The sequence below is a fragment of the Castor canadensis genome, chromosome 15 (assembly GCF_047511655.1).
Source record: "Castor canadensis chromosome 15, mCasCan1.hap1v2, whole genome shotgun sequence".
Taxonomy (NCBI): domain Eukaryota; kingdom Metazoa; phylum Chordata; class Mammalia; order Rodentia; family Castoridae; genus Castor; species Castor canadensis.
Genome location: NC_133400.1, coordinates 4596622 through 4616133, shown reverse-complemented (window position 1 = coordinate 4616133; position 19512 = coordinate 4596622). Strand labels below are relative to the sequence as shown.

Genomic DNA, 19512 nt, shown 5'->3' with positions numbered 1-19512 from the left:
CTCTGCTGACATGATGGCATGCTGGGCAAATATATCATTTTCTGAGGTCCAGTTTCCCCTTCTGGAAATTGAGAGAGAACCAGGAAGTGGACCACAAGTGCTCAAAGCAGCAGCTCAGCCAGTTTCTTGACCTCTCCTGGTCAAACTTCCTGCAAGTGTTCAGTTTCTCTACCTAAGTCCTCACCTTTCCTTAAGTATGCCATCCTGCTTCTTTAAACCAAGAGCCCACGAGCCTAAGTGCTATATCATCAACGAAGCAGACCAAGAGTTGGGCCAGGCTGGTCACAATGAAGACAGGCCAGGCCCAGTGCTGAGCCAGGTGGCCGGCCAGCCAGCCCATGGGAAGTTAGCTCTTGAAGAAATCCAGTTGAACTATCTGTGCTGGAATCCAACAGTAGGATCCATCTGGTCCTTGTCATGCAATGTGCTGAGGGCACACACTCTCAGAGCTGAGTGCTGCTCAGAAGCAACAAAGCTAGAAGCCCAGCAAACAGAGATCAGCAGCCAGGAGGACCCCGGCGGGGTGCCAAGACCCTGAAGCAAAAGCACCCCCACATCCCATGCCCCATCTGGAACAGTCCAGTGATTCAGATCCTTGCCAAAGAAAATGGTGGCCCTCCCCCAATGCCTTGCCACTGTCCGACCCAAAATAAATAGCCCACCAGGATGAGAAGGATGAGGTCTCTTCAGACAAGAGTAACAGGCCCAGCCAGGTGCTAGTGGCTCCCGCCTATAATCCTAGCTACTGATGAGACAGAGATCAGGAAGATCGAGGTTTGAAGCCAGCCTGGGAAAATAGTTTGCAAGACCCTATCTCGAGAAAACCTATCACAAAAGAGAGCTGGTGGAGTGGCTCAAGGTGAAGGCCCTCAGTTCAAACCCCAGTACCGAAGGGAAAAAAAAAAAAAGAAAGAGAGGCAGAGAGAGAGTAACAGGCCCTCACTGAAAATGAGTTAGAAGGAAAACTGTCATTCTTGCCAAGGAATTTTAAATAGGCCTTGTTTCCAGAGAGCCTCACCTTGGAGTCTTCATGTTCTCACTTGGAAATGGACTTTGATGTGGTCACATTAAGGGACATTCAAAATATCTCTTTGCATCCCAGCCACAGTATCACAAAACAGAATCACCGACACCAACCCTATAACCAAAAGCAGGTCTTTCTAAGAAGTCAGAAGCAGAGCAGCTGACATTGGCTCCTGGCTGGCTCTCCCCTTCTCCTCTCATCCCACCCTGATATTTTCCATCACAGTATCCACTTGTAGCTTTTATGCTTATTTCAGAACCTTAAAAGAGAGGCCTCTGGAAGTATCCGTGTACACAAATAGCCTTGATGATAAGAAGTAGTACACAGCTACAAGGCATTGGCAAGAGGGAGGAGGGCCAGGAGTCAGGAATGGGAAAATGAAGGAAAACTAAACTTGGGTAAATGGGAGCATGTGATGGGGGTGTCCCCAGATGTCTCCAGAATCCCAGGGCCAGGCCACAGCCTGGGAAGGACCCATGGTCATCTCTAGAGGACAGACTCGTCCCATTCAAAGAAATAATTGTGAGAACATTATACATCCCAGAAACCAAATGCCAGTCTGCTGAAAACAAACTCCAGCTGTTGTCATTGTCATCGTTGTCTTGTGGTGCTAGAGATGGAACCCAGGGCCTTGCACCCACAAGGCAAGTGCTCTACCTCCGATCTACAGCCCCAGCACAGAAACCAGCAAAGACAGGTTGGCAGAAACTCCCAGCATCAAAGACCTCTGACCAGAAAGATCCTGCCCGCACTTCTACCAAGCACTGTAGTAAGTAGTTCATCGCGCAGGGGCCCTTCCAACAATTGACCTTATAAAGACAGAAGCCCCTCCAAACACAGTGGGAGCCCACCCCCAAATTCAGACCTGGTTTCCCCTGATCCTCAAAATGGCTTCCCTGAGAACATGGCGGTGGGCTCCCCCAGGGATGCAACACAGAAAAGGAAGCGCTGGCTTGCGGTGCATGGACCCTGGGTGGTTTGCTCACTTGGAGCCTTTTCCCTGTGAAGATGGAAAACCCATGAAGGAGGGCACACTCCTCACCAAGCTCTGCCTCTGACACTTGTCCTTACTTGTCCAGTGGACTGGAGCTGCTGATGGAAACGTGAAGAGAAGGGCTGAGGGACGTTTGCCAATTAACTAGAGAACACCTAGAAGCCCCAGGATTTCCTGCACCCCAGATACTCTTGGAGCCAGGTGGACTTGTGCAATCATTGCATTTTGGGTTGCGTCTGAATTTGAATATAATTCTAAGTCCAATGGAGGCATAGAAATTGGAAGAGGCTCTTTCTCAGAGGACTTTGCCTCATTCAATCTTCCCCTCATCCCCCAAAGAAATGAGCTCGTCCTACCAGGGTCAGAAAAAGACACCAGCAGCTGGCCTGGGAATAGCACGTGGGAAATTGAAGACAGTAGTCTAATTAAGTTCACGAAAGGCCGATTCTTCTGGCCGTATTTCAAATCCCCGTAATGCCTCGCATCCATCCCACCAAATGACTTTCCTTCATAATATATCCAGAGTGAAAAAAGTATAATGGGTTCTTCTGAGATATTCAATTAGTTCAATAAAAAGAGAAAAATAATTTTTCAATAAGGAAATTTAGCCAAATGACTAAAGCTGACAGTGAAAAACCAACTTCAAAGTAATTATGCATTTTCCTTAGCGTTCTTGCTCCCGTGAAAGCTGATGATATGTCACTGTCAGGAACAGCCACCCATCTGATGATTAATTAGATTTGCGTTGCTGTTTTAGCCGGTATTTATTTGAATGTTTACTCTGAAACGGTCTTGGGGTGTTGACACATGGCTCACCTCACTGCTCAGCTCCTTCCAAGGCGGTGTCTCCCCCACTAATAGAAACCTCCCCCACAAGGGCATAACAGGTACATTCTCCTTCAAAATCCTGTTGCCTGCCTTGTTCCCCCTTCTCTTGTGTTCACACACGTTTATCTATTGGCCATTTTCTCCTCTTGTAACTCATGTCCCCTGTGTTTTCTCAAAACCACCATGTGCCCTGTAAGCTTTGGGGTTTCTCAGGGCTCCACTCCTCTAGCAGTCTGGACTCTTACCTAGGGTGACCCGATTTGCCAGAAAGGTTTCAAAAGCATCTCTACTTGGTGACTCCCAGCCTTTAACTCGGCTCCACATTTCTCCTAAGCGACATACTTCTACATGGTGCATTGAGGAGCCCAAAGCAAGGCATCCCCTGCTCAAGCTACCCATGCTGTGCTCCACTTACTCCACCATGGTCTCCCCACCAAAAACACCTAGCATCTATCAATATAGCTGTGTGTTTTCCAAAAAGGAGTCAAGTGAGATTGTTCCACGACCTTCCTTACAAACCATGGTGGCTCTGTGTAGCCCACAGAATCAGCACAGTCTCCTTGTCGTGATAGCCAAGGCTTCCCGTGCCCCACCTGGCCTTTCCATCCTCACCACCCTGTACCCTGCTTGGAGGAGCAGTTCCACCATGCATCCAAGGGCTTTGCATGGAGAGTTACATGGGGAGGGTGGCCCTCAGCTGATCTGAGTCTTGGCAGGGTGCCTGTGATCCTCCAAGACAGTTTTGTTTTTGTTTTTGTTTTTTTCAGTACAGGGATTTGAACTCAGAGCCTTCACCTTGAGCCACTCCACCCGCCCAATTTTTTTGTGATAAGGTTTTTTGATATAGGGTCTCTTGAACTATTTGCCTGGGCTGGCTTTGAACTCTTCCAGATCTCTGCCTCCTGAGTAGCTAGGATTATAGGCGTGAGCCATCAGTGCCCAGCCCAATACAGTTACTTGTCCCCTTCCCCGTTCTGTGAGTATGGGGTTTCTTGCCCCCTCTCTCAGGGCCCAACTGCAGGCCATGACATGAAATTGGCTCCAAAGAGACGTCCTGTCACTGCCACTGCTGCTGGACAGAGGCCACAAGGTCCACTCATCCTTTCACTGTCACGAGAGTAGGGAACTGAATCTAAATGTGCACATGGGTGCTTAACTAGGATTTGCCTACACTTGACAACAACACTCTGACGTCTGTCACATACTAGCCACCCTACTACAACCCCCATTCAAGTCAATAACTTTGAACACAAATGCAGATTCAAAAAATCAGTATGATATGAAATAAAAGTAACTTGGGCTGGGCGCCAGGGGCTCACACCTGTAATGCTAGTTCCTTGGGAGGCTGAGATCAAGAGGATCATAATATGAGGCCAGCCCATCAAGTAGTTCTCAGGACCCCATTTCCAAAATAACCACAGCAAAATGGACTGGAGGTGTGGTTCAAGCGGTAGAGCACCTGCTTTGCTCTTGCAAACCCCCAGCCCTACCAAAAAATAAATAATTAATAAACTTGGAGATCTAGTCAAGTCAAATAAATTAAGTTGAGGCATACATTTGGTGAGTGCCATATAGTACCGTGTATTCAATGACAGAGGCTCCTCGAGTTATGGTGGGGTGATGTCCCATTAAGCCCATCAAAACTTGAAAATATCATAAGCCAAAAATGCATTTACTATACCTAATCTACTACAATCATGGCTTAGCCTCAACCATGCGCAGAGCACTAACTTAGCCTGTAGCTGGCCAGTCCTCTCACACAACACCTGTTTTATAACGAAGGGTTGACTATCCCCCAGGATTTATTGCGTACAGCACTGAAGGTGAAAGACAGATGGATGTATGGGTGCATGTCATGCCTCAGTTCAGCTAAAAAATCATTAAGTCCAACCACCAGTCGGAGACCATCGGGATAGACTATAATTTTAGGGGTGCATCAAATCCATATTAGAATAAAACAAATATGTACCGTTAAAATTTGTGACCTACAAATTTGGCTCTAACTTCCCTACATTAAAGTTAAGAACTAGGAGTAGTGGTGAACACCTGTAATCCCAGTACTTGGGAGGCTGAGGCAGGAAGATCAGGAGTTGGAGGCCAGCCTGGGCCACCTAGTGAGACCCTCTGTAAACAATGTAACCTTGTACAAAAATGCAATCTGTCACTGTTGGTCCCACTTGAAACTGGTAATAATAAGGAATACAAAATGCACTAAGTGTGCCCAGCAGAAGGTACCATGGTAAATGGCTCTCCCATGACACACTGATGGCTTCCCTTTCCCCACAGGCAACCCTCCTGCAACCGGCACGGGGACTTTACTGATCACCTTGGAAGATGTGAATGACAACGCTCCCTTCATCTACCCCACAGTGGCCGAAGTCTGTGATGATGCCAAAAACCTCAGCGTGGTCATTTTGGGGGCATCGGACATGGATCTTCACCCAAACACAGACCCTTTCAAGTTCGAGATTCATAAGCCGACTGTTCCCGATAAGGTTTGGAAGATCTCCAAGATCAACAGTACGTCTGCCTTAAACACTTGCCCTCCTTCTTCCGCCTTCTCTCCTCTGACCCGTGTTCTCTCATGGTTTCTGTTACTTATGCATTGCAAGATAATGAGAGTTTTCCTTTTGGCAAATGCGTACAATTTGTAAAAATACTGAATTTCAGTTTCTTTTCTTCTTCTTCTTCTTTTCTTTTTTGGTCATGTGGCACAGAGAGTCTCACTCTGTAGCCCCACCCTGGCCTGGAACTCATGATCCTCCTGCTTTCACCTTCTGAGTGCTGGGATTACAGGCATGTACCACCATGCCCAGCTTCGAGTATGCTCTCTCTTCTGCGTCCTCCACCATCATCTCTCTAGTGTACACCTTCTGCTGTACACTCTGCAACACACTCTCCACTCTGTATACTGCAACCTCCACATTCTTTTGACGGGGCTGAGGTCTGCATTTTTGCCAGGCCATAGTATCCAAGAGCAAGATGGTGGTTCTTTCTTCTTCTGCTCCCCTTTTTGTTATAATTAAGCTTCTCTTTTTGCAATTGTCTTGCACAGAATATTGGCCAGTCTTTGGCCTTCAAAAGGCAGGGCTCACTGCCTCTCCCTGACCTGCCATGCCGCTATTGCCTCAACTGTCTCCTGTCTCAGAGACAGGGATCTACAGTAGCTCCCACCAGCCCTTTGGAGAGAACTTCCGTGTGCTCGTAAAAGACTGAAGGGAGCACAGTGTCACAAGAAGCTTGACAAACTCTTCAGCCTCTAATTTTCCACTTTATGCTGCAGACCACCTTATACTTGACTCTCTTTGATGACAGCATTGGTTTTTATTGACTTTGATATATATTCTTCCCATGTGTCCTCTTTCTCTCTATCATTTAGGAAACTTGCAAGCAATGTGTCGTCCTCCCATCTTTCCACATGGACAGGTGGAAGTCAAAGTTGACCCATCATTTATCACCTGCTGTGCTAATCCTGAAGTTCCTCTCTATTCACAGTGCCTCCCCACTTTCCTCCTCAGTGTAAATCAGGTGCACCTTGTCTTCCAGAAAGGAAACAGCTCGCAATTATTAGCCCCTTAGACATGCACTCTGTCTTCAGTAACAAACTTACCCTGCTGCTGACCCCACCGTGGTAGAATTTTCGAGGGGGCCACGGGATCGCTCATTTCATTGTCTTTTGAAAGTGAAGTGCACAACTGTGCATAGAATTTTCTATTAAAAATTCCTGTATCTATTGCTACAGCCCTATCTCAGATCTTATTTTATTAGTGCCTCTCTCTTGTTACTGATTCTGTTTGCCTGTTTGTCTCCTTTATTGCTTTTTAAAGAATGAATTCTGTTACACTGATTATTTTTAATTAAAACAGCCCTTCCCTTGTTGGAGGGGTCTGGGATTTATTTGCTGATTTCCACAGCTGTGGACAATGTGAACAATCATCACCAGTTCTTTCCAGCTGGAACTTCCTCATCAAGGAGCCTATCCTTGACATGAGGGAGACAGGAAAAAGGTCCTTGAGTCAGTCAGTCTGCCTTCAGGGCAGTGGTCACATTGGTCACCTCCTGGTGAGGGCCACACTGCCTGAGGGTTTGTCATGCCATCAAACTCTTGTATTCCCTCCTGATTGTATTTTATAGATGAATGCCTTCTAAACTCTGTTGACCCAAATTTTGTTCTGAATGTTTAGCACCAGAAAGGAGCCATTGAAAAACAAAATCCTTCACAATCTGAATGGTTGAAAGGAGAAGAGATGAGAGACAGGCCAGGGGGGTGGCCACTTCTAAGTGCCGCCCACTGGCCTGGGTGATGGCAGAGCACCCACCACACATGGGATTAGGGAGAGGAGGGGAAGCTTGAAGATCCAGTCACCATGTTGAGGGTTCTCACCCAAATCTATGGCTATTGGCTAAGGACTGACAAAAACACAGACTGTGGTGCCATCCCAGTGACACCTGGAGTCCTGCACAGGTGTAGAGCATGTGGACTTTCACATCCGCTTTCTACATGTTAATGACAGTCCTGCCGGGCATGGGGATACACACCTATGATCCCAACACTCTGGAGGCTGAGGAGGATCACAAGTTTGAGGCCACCCTGGACTACACAGCAAGACCCATCTCAAAGAAAAGCCCATCTTTGTCAAGATGTTTTGATAGGTGGATTAGATGGGTGGGTAGGAGGACTTGGTGCTTAATCATTTTCACAACAGTTGAGTCTCCTTGAAACTGGTCACAACAGCCCAAAACCATGGAACCTGCCACAAGGGACATTCTCATCTTAGCACTGTCCCTTAAGAAGCCACCAGCCAAGTGTGGCTATGGGACATTGAAATGTACTACTGCCATGGAGGAACTGAAGTTGTGTTTTTGCTCAGTGGTCATGAATTTAAGCTCAGACATGCCTGCAACCATAAATTAAAATGCAGAACCTGCAGTGTGCGATTGTGGCCAAAAAAAACCTTAGTCTTTCACTGGGAGAAGTCTTCTCTCTCACGAGGACCTCTTTTGTCTTCCAGATACACATGCCCTGGTGAGCCTTCTTCAAAATCTGAACAAAGCAAACTACAACTTGCCCATCATGGTGACAGATTCAGGGAAACCCCCCATGACGAACGTCACAGACCTCAGGGTACAGGTGTGCTCCTGTAAGAACTCCAAAGTGGACTGCAATGCTGCAGGGACCCCGCACCTCGGCCTGACCTCACTCCTGCTCCTTCTGCTCCTCAGCATAGCTGGTAAGTGGGTTGATCCAGCGCGTGTTTGAGTATGAAAGTGAACTTCACCCTGCTCATAGACCCAATTCTTTTCATATGTCATCCAAGAAAACTGATCCCATCTTTAGTTTGTCTCTACATGGTAGAAAATCTAACATGTAGAAGTGTTGCAAGAATTTTTAAAGGCATCTGAATGGTCCCCTGCCAGTCGACCTGAGGAAGTCAACTTGGGGTAATAAAAGTGTGCCCTGATTGGTTAACTGGTTGACCTGGGACCTCTCTCTCTCCGCAGTGTGCAGAATAATCTTCTACAAAGTTACAGTAGATACAGTAAGCAGATTTATTACACATGATTTTTACCAAGTACAGAGTCAAAAAAAAATAAATAAAAATCAAAAGAAATTTAAGAACAAAAATGCTAAATTCCCATGCATGAGTTACATGGCTCAGCCATACAGAGAAGCTCTCAGTCTGTCCTGTGTCGCCATCAGTTGTGTTTAAGCATCATGTGAGCTGCTGAGTATTTCCCTGTCCTTAATTTTGTGAAAATACAGTATGCTGCTCAGAAAGCAAATGGTGCCCCAAAGCAAGATAAAACTTAATGTGCCTAATTTAAGTGATGAAGTGAAAATGTGAGATTCACTGAAAGGTAGCATGTCTTTAGAGGGGAAGATGGGTGGTGTTATGGGAAAATGAATCAAGCATCCACAGTGCAGCACAGAGCTTTATGCATCCTGGGCAGGCATGGTTTTTCCTCAGTGGAAGGCTTCTTAGAGCCATAGACCTCAGATTATAAAGCGTTTATAATCTAAACAGTCCTTCTAAAAACAGTCATGAGAATTCATGGATGAAGGCTGAACTTAAGAAAAATGCTTATTTATGGCCAGGTGTGGTGGTGTCTGCCTGTAATCCCAACTACCTATGAGGCAGAAATGGGAGGCTAATGATCCCAGGCCCACCCTGGCAAAAAGTAGGAGACCCTATCTGAAAGATAAACTGAAGTGAAAAGGGCTCAGAACATGGCTTATGTGATATAGCACCTGTGTAGCAAGTGCAAGGAGGCCAAGTTCAAACCCCAGTCCCCCTAAAAAACGTATATTTATAATTCACATTCTTCCACGGGCTAGTAGTAATGACTGCAACATAATGAAACATTATTTTACACAAGTAACTTACCATCCTGAGTAATATACACGTGAAAAGACAATGAATGAATACTTGCCCAGTGTTTCCTGTTTCTGGCCTATTCATCCAGTTTTAACCTTAGCCATTATTCACGTTAGCTGTTGGCTTCCAAAGGCCTTTGGGGGGGGGCTTGGTATTTACATTTTGAGAAATAACTGGTCTAATTATGAATTAGGAAGTTGGAGAATTGACAGAAAGAGCAGAGGCATACCATCCCAGTGACAGGGCTTGGTGGATCAACCACCCTTTCAACACAGACATCACAGTGTGTAAAGCTCTGTGCAGACCAGCACCCCAGGGTAGGAGGGAGGAGGAAAAGCCCTGCACACTCTGCAGCTCTTAAACAGAACATACCAGAACATACCATCCTCCCCTCCGAGCCTGCCCTTCTTCCCAACTACCTCTGATGACTACATCATTGCCATCATCTTCCCCGTCACCCTCTGGCTCCTTCCAAGTCCTCCAGCTGAAAGCCCAAAGGATTTCAGCACTCCACAGCTGTGTCCATCCCTTCCTCCCACTCCCATCTCAGGGCCTTCTGTCTTCACTGCCTTACTCCCTGGTTCCTAACTCCTTGACTTCATGGGAACTTGACAGAGACGATGGAAACTGAGCAGTCTACCCTTGACTTTCTAGTTTAATGGGAGACAGTTTCATCTGCAGAGGATGACAGGATGGAGATGGGGCTGAGGACTGAGAAGAAATTAGGAAGGGTTGGAAAAGGGCAGCTAAGCAGACTTCCCAAGAGATGGACACAGACTTACCAAAGAGCCGGAATATGGAAGAATAAGGATAATTCAGACACTGAATTTATAGCCACGTGTGACATCTGAGAGTTCCTTTCTGTGCTGACAGAATCCTAGGCCTGGATTTCCAGGGTCCAGAGAATTTCCTTCATGAGCAGGACCCCTGGTGCCTGGGTACAGTAAGCTGATCTGCTCAATCGTTGCCATTAGCCTGCCAGATCACCCTGGTGTAATCCCACCTGCAGAGATGAAAGTGGATCTCAACCCTGGCTTCACAATGCACCCTCTAGGGGACTTTTAAGTAAATATCTACCCATACCCATACCTTGGCACTACCCTGGAGGTGTGGCTCAGATATTGGGCCACTTTTAAAGGCCTGTCAGTAGGAACAGCGAGACCACCACAGTGAATGCTCCACTTACTTATAATAGAGGCTCCTGGACATTCTGAAAACAGCCCCAGTTCCCGTCCATATCCTGACTGTGCACTGGTTCCCTCAATTTACCCTTCAATAGGAAAAAGGAGGAGGAAGGTGAATTTAAGAATATGGCTGTAAAGATATTTAACATAGGTGATGTTAGCAACACTCGAATCCAGGTTGAGGGTTCAGTGAGATGACAAAACCCAGCAATTTCCATGGCATTAGCCTTAGAAAGTAAAAAGCCACAGAATGAAAACATATATAAGATAGGAAGCTAAGCTTCACAAAAGAAACCAGCTAGAAAGAGTTTCAGGGAGAGTTAACTGACACTAAGTTCGGCAAGATTTGGGGCCTGGGGGATTTTCTAAAAGCACTGAAACTAGATTCCTAACTCAGCTCTTGATTGAAAAATGCTGGGGAACAGGAAGTAAGCTGGTAGAATCTGTCTGATGTTTCTTTAAGGCAGGGAATGCAAACTACAGCACGCAGGGCAAATCTGGCCCACTGCCCAATTTTGTAAATAAAGTTTTATTGGCGCACAGCCATGCCCATTTATTGTCTGTGATCACATATTATCTGTGATTGCTTGTTCAATGGCAGAGGTGAGTACTTGCAACAGAGACTGTATGGTCTCTTAGGGGAAAAGCTTGTCAGCGTTGCCTCAGCTAAGGCTTTTTTTTGGTTGGTACTGGGGTTTGATCTCAGGGCATCACACTTGCTAGACAAGAGCTCTACCACTTGAGCCTCTCTGCCAGGCCAAATATTTCCTTTTTTTCTTTTTTTGACAGTACTGGGGGTCTGAACCCAGGGCTTCACGCTTGCTGGGCAGGCACGCTTACTGCTTGAGCCACCCCACCAGCACAAGCGTTGCTTCAAAGCATCATCCAGGAGCTGGCTGTGTGGCTCCAGTGGTAGAGCACCCACCTAGCAAGCATGAGGCCCTGAGTTCAAACCCCAGTATCACAAAAGAAAACAAAGGAAAATTAAAGCATCATCCATAAAACGTCAGCAGTGTTAAGAGCATATCACACCAGAAGAAAAGTGGGGTTTTCTCCTACCCCCCCACACCGCCCCAAGTAACAGATCCAAACGGACTCACATTAACCAAATGCCTAATAGTCCTGGCTTTCTTTTATGTTTTCTTCATTGGCCAGGTGATTCTACTCCACTTTATAGATGAGAAAACTGTTGCACAGAAAGGTCCCCAGGAAAGTGGGCAGTGAAGCCAGCATTTGCTGTCAGATGGCCTCCTTTATGGAGGTGGAGGATTAGACATTTCCATCTATTATGACACTGTAGATGGCTTTACTGCAACTGAGAGCTGACTGAAAGGATCTGTACATCCTCCTAGACACATAAAAATAAAGGAAATAAAAATGATGGCATTGAGGGTAATAAAAAATGTAAATGAAATTACTGTTACTATCAATTTTGCTGTGTAAATTACATGCTGGTGACATTGAGGGGATGCATAATTCTTTGTGGCTCCCCAGTGAAGCAAACCGACCGTGGCATCACTCTGGCATGGCTCTGTGTGGTTTGACACAGACAAGTCTCAAGGAAGAGACTTGTCCAGAAACTTTTTTGAACATCGTTTTAGACTTACTAAATCAGAAATAGCAATAACATAAAATGAAGATCAAGTGAACCATTTAACAAGTACCAAAATTAAAAGTCTCTATATTGGGGGACTAGGGGAGGTCAGTGAAGAAACAACTTCATCACAATGAAGTTTAAAGAAGCAACCAAGATGAGCCAAAGATGGCTACTACATTCTTAATTTAATTCTGTATTAAGGTATTAATTGCATGCAATAAAATCCATCCAGTTTAAATGTGCAGTTGGGGTGGATGTTCACAATTGTGTAGCCATGCCACCATCAAAATTGTTCCCTTTGTTATGACCCCCTTTCCCCCTCAGTCCAGGCGCTCACTGATCTGGTTTCTCTAATGATAGTTTTGCCTTTTCTAAAATTTCCTTGAGGGTATCAACATTTTGTTCCTTTTTGTTGTGGAATGTATTGTGGGCAGAGGCAGAGCCCAAAGACACACCGAACCTGAGTAGAAGGGGCTTTCCTATGCATGGGGATGGCCCTGAGTCAGGCTTTGTGGAGGAGCCATGGTCTCCCAAACACATGTGACTTTATGGACAATGATCGCTGATGCATGAGGAACTCCTGTGTGCTGTGCACAAGCCAGCTAGGAGCTTTACATAAATCACACCGATCACCTCGCGTAATCGTCTCAGCAGCCCTAGGAGGTGGGATAATCTACAGTACAGTCTAAATTGACTTAAAACAGGGATTGGAAACTCCAAGTTGAAAACAAAAGGCTGGAGTCTAATTTAATGGATTTTATTCAGCCCCAATGTTTTTATTATTATTATTTTAACCAACTTGCCCCCTAAGGAACAATTGGAAATGCCTAGAAATATTTTTCATTATCATGACTGAGAGGATGCTACCAGTGGCACCTAGTGGACAGAGGTCAGGAATGATGCCAAATGTCCTCTAGTGCACAGGACAGGCCCCAGCCCCCCAAGTCACCAGTGTGGGGGCTGACAAGCCTCAGGCTGATCTCCAGCAAATGTCAGATATAGGAGACATTGCACCAGCCTGGCAAGACAAATGGTTTTTGGGAAAAAAAACCTATTTCTCCAACCTAAAAGAATGGGCTTCACACACTTCCTCAAAACCACCCCAGTTATAACTATCTTAAACCTGGACTCCAGTGAGAGCCAATCATTGCAAAAGTGAAAGTACCACCTTGGAAGAGCCCAAAGAAGGGGGCCTGACTCAGTGGGTGCTGCAGGATGGAGGCAGTGGGGAGCCCAACTGCCTAGGAGTGCTGACCAAGGCCAGATGAGCAAGTGCACACCTCTCCTCTAGAAGGCTCTAGACTCTCTGTCTGAAGCCTGAGAGGGAAGAGGGCTTGGCAAGGGGTCCTGGGCTGCAATCAGCATGCCTCTTTGCCTGTAGTGCTTGTAAGGAGAGAAGCAGCAGAAAATGCTGGATCCAGGCATCCTAGAGATGGAGCTCCTCCCCGCTGATAGAGCTGGGCTGAGCAGGGCAACAGGCTCCATCCTTGGACCTGTCCTTGTGGTGACCTGAAGGAGAGGCTGTGCACAGGAACCAGAACATTGGACCACTAAACACACCAGAGGTGGCATTGCTTTCTGTGACCTTTTCCACTTGAGTGACATGGTCTCATAGTTCACCACTCTGCTGCATGGTGCCTTATTTCCTCTGGAAATACAGTGCCACACACATGAGGTTGACTGAGTAATGGCTCCCAAACACATCCTCGTCCCAATCCCTGGAATCTCAGAACACGTCACCCTACCTGGTAAAAGAGACCTTGCTCATGTGACTAAGTAACAGTCCTTGCGATGGGGAGGATGTCCTGGGTTAGCCAGTGAGCCTGATCTAATCACAGGTACTTATAAGAGGCACACGGAGGAGCAGTTTTAAGAATCACGTGATGATGGAAACAAAGGGGGGGTAGAGTTGGAGACAGAAGATGCTACAGTACAAGCTTTGAAGATGGAGGAAGAAGCCATGAGCCAAGGCACACAGGTGGCCTCTAGAAGTTGGGAAAGACAGGAGATGGAGTCTCTCATAGAGCCTCCAGAAGGAACACAGTCCTGCCAACGCTTCGATTTTAACCCTGTAAGACTCATTTCAGAATTACGACCTCCAGAATTATAAAAGAATTTATTTATGTGGTTTTAAGCCACTGTGTTCATGGCTTAAACAAAGCAGTATGAAACTAGCACACCACCACCAAGTCTCTTGCTCTGTGACCAGAAAAAGAAGTGAAAGTACATGTGTATGCATAAGTGACAGTCATTGGTCTCCAAGCTACCAAGCGATCTTGTTCACCTTTTAGCTCATCTGTGCTACTATGCATAAAATAAATCCCATTTGGAGGAACTCGAATAGCTGGGGTTATCTCAAAAGAGATGTATGACATTAGCATTTTCAGAGGAGTCCAGCATTTTTTCTTGGTGCTGAAGATCAAACCCATGGCCTCATGTGCACGGAAGCCTTGCTTTTACACTGAGCTCCACCCCCAGCCACAAGTCCAGCTTCTTAATACCTAAACCAGCAGAATTATTCTGTCTTCAAATGCCATGCTAAAAGGGGAAGAAAAAGTCCCCAAGGGAGCACGATGTGTGTTCTAGCTTGTCAGTCATTTCTCTGGTGTTTAGCTGAAATGTTGTGAATTGAATTGTGATTTTCCCCGACCTAACTCTGAGCCTTCTCCATTCAGGTCTGTGAGAACTCCTGACATCTGAAGCTTGACTCCCAAGTTTCCATAGCAACAGGAAAAAGAAAAAAAAAAAGTCTATCCAAATCTGAAGATTGCTGTTTACAGCTATTGAACTTCACAAGTAGGCCTCAATTGTTCCCCCATTTTTGTTTTCTTTGCAATTTCATTTAGTCTGTATTTTACCATTTTGATAGCACCTTCCTTCCTCTAATTCATGGAGAACTCTGAATTTTCCCTGAATGTTTAAAGATCATGCATAGAACCTGACCTTCTGGGAGCAGAAACAATGACTACTTTTTCTGATGTGTTGACATGTTGCTAGCCAGTGCGCCACTCGTGCAGCTGTGTCTGTGGGTTAGTGTTTGTATATGTATGAGTATCTGTGTGTGTATATACACGGTATTTATATAGAGAGATTATTCAGGAGAAGCCTAGTTTTGATATGCCATTCCTCCTTGAAAAGTTAGACAGAGGGGGCAGAAGCTAAGACAGCAGAGCCCCCAGCACAAGGACAGGTCACAGAGCAGTGGCTTTGCTGCAAAGCTCTGTCCACATCGGCCCATTCAATCTTGAATGCTACACACTGAACAACCAGCCAGGCAGGTCCACAGACAGGGAGAGCAGAGAAAGAAGTCCTTTCTCATTAGTATGAGGACTGCCACCAATTCCCACTGCCACCAAATTCCGTGATCCTGAGCCAAGGGGGTGAGCCGGCAGGAAATCTTGCCATCAAGTGCCGAGAAAAGGGCTGAATTCTTCCTTCATGGGCATCCACCTTTTATATGTGCCCCGAATCCATAGTCCCATACTTCCTATGGTGACATGGATCACGGTTGGAGAATCTCTCCCTCCTGGTACGTGTACGATTGCAAATGTCACTCTGGAGATCATGCGTACATAAGAAGGTACCATCTTGTATACACATAAAAAAAACCTACATGTAGAGATATACGCTTATGCACACACACACCGTTTCTTTCATATATACAGGCAGAAAATAGAGTAAATACAGGTAGTTTTCCAAGTACCCTTCTGTGTGACTCTACCGCTGTTTGCGAACCTGGAAATAAAAGTTGTTCATTATGTATGGAAAGTAGCTGATTTTTGTTCTGTGAGCATGTAAAGGTAAGAGGAGAAACTGTGCTCGTACTAAGATCATCTTCTTGTTGACAAACCATAAATGAACCATCAAAGCTCACACCAAATTTTTCTATCAGATAAAACTAGTGACAGCCTGTGGCTTTTTATTAGAGCTTGCCACAAACTAGGGTCAGGTAAGCGTCTCAGCATATTTTAATGCAGTTCCTTACTAAAGGTTTTAACCACACGCACACACACGCGCACACACGCTTTCTTATGCAATCTCTGTTTGCCCTGTGCTTTTCAGTTAGCCTTCTGTAGGAAGTAGGAGTCATCTGTTGTCTTTGTTGTAGTGAAATTATGCAGATAAGAGTTCCATATATTGTATTAGTTTCAATAGTAAATCTTTTGGAGCATATAGAATGCAGAGTTTTTTTTCATTAAAATAAAATGGGTATTTGGTGGTTAAAACTGCTGGGCAGTAGTTTTTCTCTGATTTCTATGTGTGTCTAATGTCACTGGTGCTGGGTCTTGCTAGAGTGTAAGTGCACATCTTTGACTGTTCAGGGGCACCCTGCACATCTCTGTTAGGTTGAATGGGTCAGTTAAGGCAGAAGCCAGCAGTAGCTCACAGCATGCGCAATGGGCTCACCTTGTCCAACTTAGGGATGTGACTTACCCTGGCACATCGGCTGTGACGTTGGTGGCATAGCACAGACCAGAGGGACCATCCTCAGTTTGATGACTACACTAAGCACAGTTATAACCCTATGTGCACAGTCTCAAGTCCTGGTGCTTAATCAGGAGATGCCACACTTTGAACATGACACAGTGGTTCTCTGTGAGGGTGTGATCGCAATGCAGGGGAGGGGGAGCCAAGCCTGCACATCCACACCTGACAATAAGTTCTCTTAGTGCACCCTGGTGCACCTCACCACCCTCCTTCTCCAGGAAGGTGGGGGGGGGGTCACCCTTGAACAGACCAAGAAGCATCCTTAGATGCCAGGTGGAGGGCACCCTGACCCCATGCTAAGTAACATGGTAGAGGGAGAGCTTGCCCTCAACACAAATCTGAACTATCTCCAGGGACCACAGGTGCTGAGTGGTCCCCTCACTGAGTCAATAGACTCTCCTGTACTTTCCAAGTCACAAAACTGCAAAACTCTGATTGCAATTTGACTTGGAACTCAGAACAAGCTAGGCATGCCTGTGGTTCCAGTCAAGTGGGAGGCAGAGGCAGGGGGCTCACAGTTGGAGGCCAGCCTAGGCAAAGTGAGTGTAAGACCCTATCTGAAAAACAAACTAAATGCAAAAGGATAAAAGGACTAGGGGCATGGCTCAAGAAAGGAGCAGAGCACTTGCCAAGCAAGCACCAGGCCCTGAGCTCAATCCCCAATAGTGGAAAAAAAAAAAGACAGAAAAGGAGGGGTAAAGTTCAGACTTCATTAATAGGTTGGATGTGCCTCAGCTTTCCCTTGTGCCTACTCCTTTCCCACCCCTGAATTACAGGCTGTTTTAACATGCTCGGATGCATGATAGTGTGTAATGAAAGGAAGAGTAGAAGCAAAATGTTATCTTGTTATCAACTGACATTTTGTCTTAGTCCAAGTTCTCTTAAAACCAAGTCAAGCCAGGCACCGATGGCTCACGCCTGAAATCCCAGCTACTCAGGAGGCAAAGATTAGGAGGCTCTCCGTTCAAAGCCAGCCCAGGCAAATGGTTCATGAGACCCTATCTCAAAAAAAAAAAAAAAAAACCATCACCAAAAAGGGCTGGTGGAGTGGCTCAAGTGGTAGAGCACCTGCCTAGCAAGTGTGAGGCCCTGAGTTCAAACTCCAGTACTGCCAAAGTCAAGTAAGAACCTGAAACTATTTTTCCCAATTGCTAAGCATGACTCTGAGAATTTTATTTCCATTGAGCCACTGTCACAGCTCCCACCTCTTGTTACTAAAGCATCATCCTCCTTAGTTGATAAAAAAATTACAGTTTCTCAGTCAGTTTAAAGATGTAACAAAAAAATTGTCCAAAGTAAAGATTATTACACCAACAAAGAAATAATAAAATGATTATAAGAGGAACCAAAAAATTACATTTTCTCCCTGTTTTACCTATGATAAATTATTTGGGATAATTTGCTTTAGTAAGAAGATGCAAATGTTCACTAATTTGGATAAAAGTTGCATTTAATACTGATGTCTCTCTAAATGAGCCTCATTTCAGACAGATGTACCACCTGTGCCCCTTGGCCAACACCAGCAAACATGAACACTGTAGAAAATAAATCCAGGTAATTTTCATGATAGGTCTTAAATAAGACTTTGAGTCTTAGAAATACTGACAGCACATCCCAGATTTTCAAAATGTCATTTTAAACAGTGATAAATGAGGTCATCACCTACCACCAAATTTTTGGAGTGGATCAGATCGAATTTTAGTAAAATAAATACATTGAGTCTTGATCTTAAGATGTGACAGACAAAACACTGCGAAAAAGTCGGTTTGATGCTGGGTTAGTGCAGTTGTACCCATGATCAAGCTGTCCATTTGAATCCAAGGAAAGGAGTCTGCAGTTCTCCTGGATTGTATGAATTCAGTACAAACACGATCGATGATAATAACAATAATGGTTTACACCTATTGATTGCTTATTAGGTGTCCTTGACATAGAAAATGTGTTCTGCACATTAATTTCCTGAGTCCCCACCACAGCCACACGAGACAAGTGCTGTGATCGCCTACTTGCAGATAAGGAACAAGGAAGACTTGAGAAACCCAACACTGTCCAGGGCAAGTGGCCGCCAGTAACCAGACCTAGGCCATTTGGCTCCAGGGCTCATGTTCTTCCCAGTACCACTCTCAAGTCAGCAGCAAAACCAGGCAAAAGGCTGCTTCCATCCAGAAAACCCAGGCTGCAGCCCTGATTAGTGTGGCTCCCCGCCAGAACCAACTCACTGTTAAGAGTACGTCCACTCTCAGGCACCTCCTACTACTAAGCACCTCTTGCTACCAGCACCTTCTGTTAACTTTCAGATACTTTTCCAATTCTGAGAGATTTCTGTGGAGAACTGTTAACACTATTTTAAATTGGAACTAGGACCTTAGAGATTTTCCCCATTCAAGATGTTATAATTTTTAAGTCTCCTCTACCCTTTCCCTTCCATGGTAGGCACATAAGGGGCCCCTACCAGATTAATTCAATATCTTGATTATCCAAAAGGAAATCCATATTCTCCCAAATACCCATTCACTACCAAACCAACTGAGGGAAGAGGAAGTTGAGCTGGGGGAAGGTGGGGTGGCACATCCAAGAGCTTAGATTGAGCTTGGCTACAAACACAAGTTCAGTGGACAAATTCTACAGGCTCTCCAAGCAGTGTCTAATTTTGTAAGTGTAGCCCAGGTGTAGTTGCCTTACGTGTGAAGCAACAGATATACCAGGCCAACAAGAAAGGTGAGCTCTGAGAAAGACCCAACGACCTGTCTATTGACTACTAAGCTGGCATTGTCACCATGACCATCCCTGAATGAGCTGGCTGTGCCTCTCATGGGACAATGACTGTTGACATTTGATACGTCCATAATCCAATGAGAAAATGCTCTTGTAATCATTTGTCTAAAGCAATGAGCAATTCTTTCACCATCTCACACTTGCTACCCTTCCTATATGTCCTGTTACTCACTTTGAGAAAATTCTACAGTTACGCCTCTGTTCCATAGAAGCCTATGCAAGACACTTAGAGATGTGTGAATAAC

General features: G+C 45.4%; 1 protein-coding gene across 5 annotated transcripts in view; it reads left to right on the top strand.

The window, feature by feature from the left end:
* Cdh13 (cadherin 13) overlaps positions 1–16230 on the top strand; it is a 1135782-nt gene extending 1119552 nt beyond the window's left edge. For all 5 annotated transcript variants that reach the window (XM_074055575.1, XM_074055576.1, XM_074055574.1 and 2 more), the window contains 3 exons: positions 5133–5366; positions 7859–8077; positions 14680–16230. In XM_074055575.1, the coding sequence (XP_073911676.1) occupies positions 5133–5366; positions 7859–8077; positions 14680–14687 (461 nt within the window). In that variant the 3' untranslated portion in view covers positions 14688–16230. The remainder of the gene's footprint in view (positions 1–5132; positions 5367–7858; positions 8078–14679) is intronic.
* Positions 16231–19512: the final 3282 nt, after the last annotated feature.